General features: G+C 38.6%; 1 protein-coding gene across 1 annotated transcript; it reads left to right on the top strand.

Annotated features, from left to right (window-relative positions):
• The first annotated feature begins 1694 nt into the window (after positions 1–1694).
• Positions 1695–2678, top strand: LOC113272782. Its single transcript, XM_026522579.1, has 2 exons — positions 1695–2134; positions 2264–2678. The coding sequence occupies exons 1-2, from the start codon at positions 1695–1697 to the stop codon at positions 2676–2678; spliced, it is 855 nt and encodes a 284-aa protein (XP_026378364.1).
• Positions 2679–6722: the final 4044 nt, after the last annotated feature.

The raw sequence follows: 6722 nt of genomic DNA, 5'->3' as shown, positions 1-6722 counted from the left end.
GCTTCCATATCCGGTGAGCTTAGGAGATAATAACGAGATAGTTGAGCGTACTAATTATCCTAGGGTTGTTAGTAACGAGATAATGCGAAGAACGTAGTTATATGTCGGTTTGGTTTATATTCCATGGTCGAGAATGAATCCTTAATCAATTCCATCTTATATTTGAATACAACTTTGTAATTTTCAGACTTTCTACAACAAAAAAAATAATCTTGCTAAGAGTAATTCTATAACAACTTTTTGCTCAAATATCTCCTTTGGGACGAATCTGCTTTCGTTATATTACCTGCTAGTGTAAAGAGAAGTAGAAAATATTATTTGCGAGTTGATACCTCATCAAAATTGGCGCGGCTGCCGGGGAGGAAGTGGCAAGTTAGTTGTTATTTTTATTTTTATTTTTATTTTTAGTTTATATTTTTGCTTTTAGTTTCAATTTCAGTTTACTCATCCAATCTACTAGAATTTGTTTTTCAGGTACCATTTTTTTGGTGAATGCGTGGAGAGGGAAAACCAAGTCCAATTGGTATACGTCTTCATTCGGGCACTTTACTAAAAGACTTGATTCGAGCAGTGAATAATACACTTCTTCCTAGTTCTTCACCAAGTAAATTCTCGGACTCGGACGAAGAGAAAGACAACACAATGGGAGGTCGACCATCTGCTCCAAGAACACTCAAGGAGCTCATTTCTCCAGACCTTGACCAACAGCCTTTATGTATTCAGCTGAATGGAACCATTGAGTTAAAGCGGCAATTGATTCACTTGCTGCCCAAATTCAAAGGTTTAGCGGAGAAGATCCTAATCGTCACTTGAAACAATTCCATCATGTTGTGACTAGTTTGAAGCAAGCAATCGCATATGCTGATATGGCTATGATGACAGCGTTTCCTTTCTCCCTTATGGATGCTGCAGGAGAATGGTTCTTTTGCTTACCTCCTGGAAGTATAACCACATGGAATGGGATGAAGAAGTTATTCCTTGAAAAGTATTTTCCGGCATCAAAAGCAGCAGTGATTCGCAAGAAGATTTGTGATATTAGGCAAGTATCCGGAGAGACTCTCTATAAGTATTGGGAGCGGTACAAGAAACATCTATCTAGTTGTCCACACCATCAAGTTAGCGATCAACTCGTTATTCAATACTTCTATGAGGGGTTGCTTTCTAATGAGAGAAATTTGATTGATGCCGCAAGTGGTGGTGCACTTACCAACAAGACTATTGCAGAAGCTACAAGTTTGTTGGAGAATATGACTGCAAATACTCAACAATTCTACACTCGAGGTGAACCAATGGTAAGGAAAGTGAACGAAGTTGGTGATTCTTCACATTTGGAATATAGGATGGGTAACATGGAGAGGATGATGCAACAAATAGCAGCGGATGTAATACCAGCATACACCGAAGAAGTTGAGCAAGCAAGTGCTATGTACCAAAATCAGCAAAGGAAGAGATATGATCCGTAATCCAACACATACAATACAAGTTGGTGAGATCATCTGAATTTCAGTTACGCCAACAAGAAAGCTGCAGCAAATCCTACTTTCAATCAAAAAGGAGGGTACCAATTCATGTAAAGATCATAACAAGAAACTCAAGGTACAAGTGTGGATGACAAGTTTACTCTTATGATGCAAAGTATGCAAGAGATTTCAAAGACAATGCAAGGGTTCAACCAATTCCAGCAGAAATATGAGATGGCTATGAGAGATGTGCAAAACCAAGTTAGTAAATTGGCTAATGATATGAATCAACTCAAGGAACAAGCAGCTGGAAAACTTCCCTCGCAACCATTGAATCCTAGGGAGACTGTCAATGCTATTGGATTACGAAATGGGAAACAAGTAGAGAAACCGGAAACATCACCGGAGTCCCATGAACGTGATTTAGAGAAAGGAGTGGACGAAGCAGTCCCTAAAAAAGATGATTCGGTAACAAATTCTAACTCTAAACCTCTTATTTCTACTTATGTTACTCCTCCACCTTTTCCTAGCAGGTTTGCAAATTCAAAGAAGGAGACGTTGGACAAAGAGAATTGGGAAATCTTCAAGAAGATCGAAGTGACCATTCCATTAATTGAGGCGATAAGGCAGGTTCCTCGTTATGCAAAGTTCTTAAAGGAATTGTGTACTAACAAGTAAAAATTGAACGGTAATGAGGTAATGAGTGTGGGGGAGAGTGCTTCGGCATATCTTCAAAAGGAACTCCCACCTAAATTGAAAGACCCCGACAGTTTTACTATACCTTGCACAATTGGTAAAACAAGGTTTACAAAATCTGTCCTAGATTTAGGAGCATCTATTAGTGTTATGCCTGCTTCAATTTATGAATCTTTAAATCTTGGTCCTCTCAAAAGTACCGGCGTAGTTATTCAACTTGCCGATAGATCTAATGTCTACCCGAAAGGGGTTGTTGAAATTTTTTTGGTGCAGGTCAATGAGCTTATATTTCCTGTCGACTTCTATGTTCTTGATGTGAGTGATGAAAACTCATCCTCGTCTACACCTTTGTTGTTGGGTAGACCATTTATGAAAACCTCTAGAACAAAGATAGATGTATTTGAAGGTACCTTGACAATGGAATTTGATGGAGATATCGTTTGCTTCAACATTTTTGAGGTTATGAGATATCCGAGCGATGTGCACTCATGTTTTGCCGTGGAGGAGACTTACGCTGGCTAAGAATGCAAGCGACATGAAAGTCGGGCTGACGACTTTAACCCAAGCGCTAAATGGGAGGAAACCCACCGGTTTTGTATCTTTATCTTTTTATTTTTAAGCATTTTATCTTTTTTTTGCATATCATTTGCGCAATTTCCCACCTTGAAATTTACTTTGAATGACTAAATTTTACATTGAGGACAATGTAAAGTTTAAGTTTGGGGGAGCATTTATATGTTTTTAATTTTGATGCCTTTAGTAAAAAAAAAAAATTGCTTTATAAACTCTGAAATCTAGAAATTTGTGCATGTAGGATGACACTACCAATATAATTGGACGGAACCATCTTGGTTGCAGGAGTTGAGGAACCCATTAACCAAAAGGACGGACATAGCTCATGTGTTAGAAATAATATGATAGTTGTTACCATATCTCGGAATGTCACCATTTCACTTTCTGTTTTTGTTTTTGCAAACTTTTTGTTTCTCTAACAGCGCGTTTGGTTGAAGGAATTGGATTCTTGGTAATCCAATTCCTTGAACCAAACGGTCCAAACCAACTCTATGTAATTGAGAATTTTGATTCCTAGGAATCTAATTCCCCCCAAAATAATTGATTTCCATTGCATTGGTCTAGTAGTGCAATGGCATTGGATTCCAAGGTAAAAATAAAAGAAATTGGATTACCTCAACCAAACGCTAATTTTTTGGAATTGAATCCAATTTCATGGAATTCAATTCCAAGAATTGGATTACCCCATAATTGCATTCCTAGGAATCCAATTCTTCCAACCAAACGAGGTGTAAGTGATATGGTAGGTCACTAACATCGAATTGTTATTACTGCTAGGATGAAATAGAGTGATTGAGTTACTAAAAAAAAAGAGACCAGACCAATTAGACTAACCGGAGTATATGTGAAAAAAATGACACTTGGATAACAATATGTGTGTGTTCTCCCTGTCTCTGTCGCCTAAACAAGCGTGGAACGCAGGATCCACGGGAATCACCATGTAATCTGCTGACAAAAAGCATGCGCTTGGATTCAAAAGATCTAATCATGTTGTCAATTCAAAAAAAAGAAAAAGAAAAAAAGAGAAAAAAAAATGAAAATGAAAATGAAAAAGAAAAAAAATGAAAATGAAAATGAAAAAGAAAAATAATAATTCATCATTGTTCAATTAATAAATCGAAAGCTGGTTCCCTTGTATTTACCAGTCGAGTTGATCTAGAATTAGGATTATCGACTGCTGGTTCCCTTGTATATGCCAGCTGAGTTGATATTATAATTCAGACCAGTATCTCAATCCATTAGGATTCATAGGTTCATCTTGGCGGTGACCTTCAGATAGATATGGGAAACAGTGATCACTTGTCAATATTCGCAAACATCTACCTCTATATCCATCTTCTTAATTTATTCATGTGTGATTTTGGTTAGTTAGATTCCGAGTATTGTGGTTTGTTCGACTTTCTGAATAGAGCTTTGTTTACTTATATATGAATTGGATTTGCATCAAGGTACCTCCTCATGTAATCATTTTGGATTCGTTCATAGATTCTTCACAGGTAGTTGGAATTTGGAGTAAAAGGTTTTGTAGGTACACCTCTTGTAAACCTTCACGAGACTAAAACTCGTCCACTAGGGACACCTAGGGTTTCAAAGGCTTGTTATACATGCTAACTGTGACCGTAGCCTCGACGACACGGAGTTGTATGTATGTTTTAGAATTATTTTGTTTGATTTGCTCGACGACTAGCAAAGTGAAAGTGTGGGGTAATTTGATAGGTGTCTAAAACACCTTAATATTTATCTATTTTTTAGGCTTTCTTTTCTAAGTTTTCTTGTAAATTATGTATCTTATGTTTGGGTTTGAGTGTTTAGGTATTTTGGAGTCATTTGGAACAAAAGAAGAAGAAAAGTCGCTTAAAAGGCAAAAAGGTGCAAATGGTGTTTGAGGCGAAATTATTTCTCATTATTTGCTTTTACTTCTTCATCTCTTTCTGAAAAGCATATCGACTTTAGTGATGCAATTTCTGTCTGGAAAGCATGGAAGCTTTAGTGATGAAGACACATTGAAGATAAGAAGTGGATTTGAGAAGTAAGAGACGGCTGCTGTTGTTGGAAGCATAATGGAGGGAAAGGAGCTGTCATTTTCTGGTGGCTCGTATCAATTCTTGAGGTGCCTTAAGTCATCCTAGATACGCCTTATCTGCTCCACATGGCTATATCCACTCCCATTCCTACAGAGACCTAAAAATCCAACCCATTTCCTAATCATTGGTTTGTCTCTCTTAAATTTCACCTGAAATCAAGAGAGAAGAGGCGGCACCATTAAAATTCAGAGAAGTTGCTGAAATCCAGAGAATATGATGCAGTTAACTAAGGATGATGAAACCAGTGAAATTAACTTAGAGTTTGAGACGAACTCGTGGTTTGAGATGTTGAATGGAAAGCAGATGGGTGTTTATGGAAGGAATTAGGGTTTGAATAAGAAGAAATTCATGAAATCGAAGATGGGTTTTACTGGATTTGAGTTTGAACCCAGTATCTCTTAGGGGTTGAGATGATTGCGTGTCGTTGGTAGAAGAATTTGAGAGTTGAGGGCTCTGAGATTAAGGTTCGATGTGAATTTGTTATGTTTGAAGATTGAGCTTCTGGTGGGTTTGATTGAGCATCAAATTTATGGCAACAGAAGGAAGCAATGATTCTTTTGAGAGGGAAGAAAGGGGATCTGAATCTGGTTAGAGTTTCTTGAGAATTGAAGATACAGGTCAAGGGTGCAAATGAGCTTAAGTTTAATATGAACAAGACAAGGATTTTGAAGAGTTACAGGAACTGATGCTGGTAATGAAGTTGTAACAGATGACTACTAGCTGTGTATCAGAATGATGGTACATAAGAACTGAACCTGAGATGCACAGAACTGGTAGATCTGATATGGAAGAATTAATGTTGTCAGATTCATGGGTCTGTGTTGGATTCGATGGAGATGATACTAAGAGAGTTCAGGGAAGAATGGAAGTTGATTCAGGTTCAGGGTAATGGCATTGCAGGTGGTGAATTTATAGGGACTGGTGAAGTTGTAGTACTGGTCTGGTTGGTGATGTCAGGTTGCAGCTTCAGTTGGAGCTGCTAATGTGACTGATGGATCTGGCAGAAAGGAGGAAGCTAAGGTGACACTGAAGCTAAGAAAGTGCAAATGCAGGCTAGACTTACAAGGTTTGATGGAGCTGTGAGATTGCAGTTCAAATGGAGTGTGTCGTGCTGGTTTTGTTGGTGCTTCTGGTGTGAATGAGCTATTGTTGTGCAGGTGGAATGGATGGTAGCTTGTTATTATGCTGTTGAACTGAGATTACCAGGGAATGAGCTATGAAGAGGAAATGGAGTTGTGATACCAGTTTGGTTGAATTGAAGCTTCACATGGACTATTTGAGATGAAACTCAGATGGTAACAAGTTGTGTAGGTGGTGATCTTGAGATGATGAGTTGCAGCTGAAAAACATTACAAGGATGTTGGTTTATTGATGGTATTGCAGGTGGATAGGAGGCATTACAGGTCATGGGTATGTGTTAGATTCAAGCTACAATGATTATGGATCTGTATGAGTTGTTGCAAGGGTATTGCAGTCGAAGGAGATAGGTACTTGAGATGGAACTGAGAAGATTGCCGGCATGAATCCAATGGTTATGTGCAAGAGTAAGTTGCAGTTGAGCAGGGTCGTAGCTGGTGTCAAGTTGCAGTTGAGCAGGGTCGTAGCTGGTTATAGTTGGTGTTTGGCTTAAGTGCTAGGCGCTGAAACTGGTAGAATTAGGATGTTGTTACTATAGAAAGGAGCCAACTGCTGTTGTTATTGTGACTACAGATGAAGCTGCGGCTGGGAAGTTGTATGCAGTGCTCAGGTTGCAGAGCTAGAAGTGCAAGAATGAAGTGTCTACATGGAGTAACACTGTAACAGGTTAGTCCTTTGTCCAATTAGCCCAGTCACCTGCTAAGTTGACATTACTTATCTGACTAGCAACGACTCAACCTAACTCGGTCCCGACTGACCGAGTTGAATCACC

The sequence above is a fragment of the Papaver somniferum genome, chromosome 4 (genome assembly GCF_003573695.1).
Source record: "Papaver somniferum cultivar HN1 chromosome 4, ASM357369v1, whole genome shotgun sequence".
NCBI classification, from domain to species: Eukaryota; Viridiplantae; Streptophyta; class Magnoliopsida; order Ranunculales; family Papaveraceae; genus Papaver; species Papaver somniferum.
The sequence above is the reverse complement of the archived record's forward strand: the minus strand, read 5'-3'. Positions and strand labels throughout refer to the sequence as shown.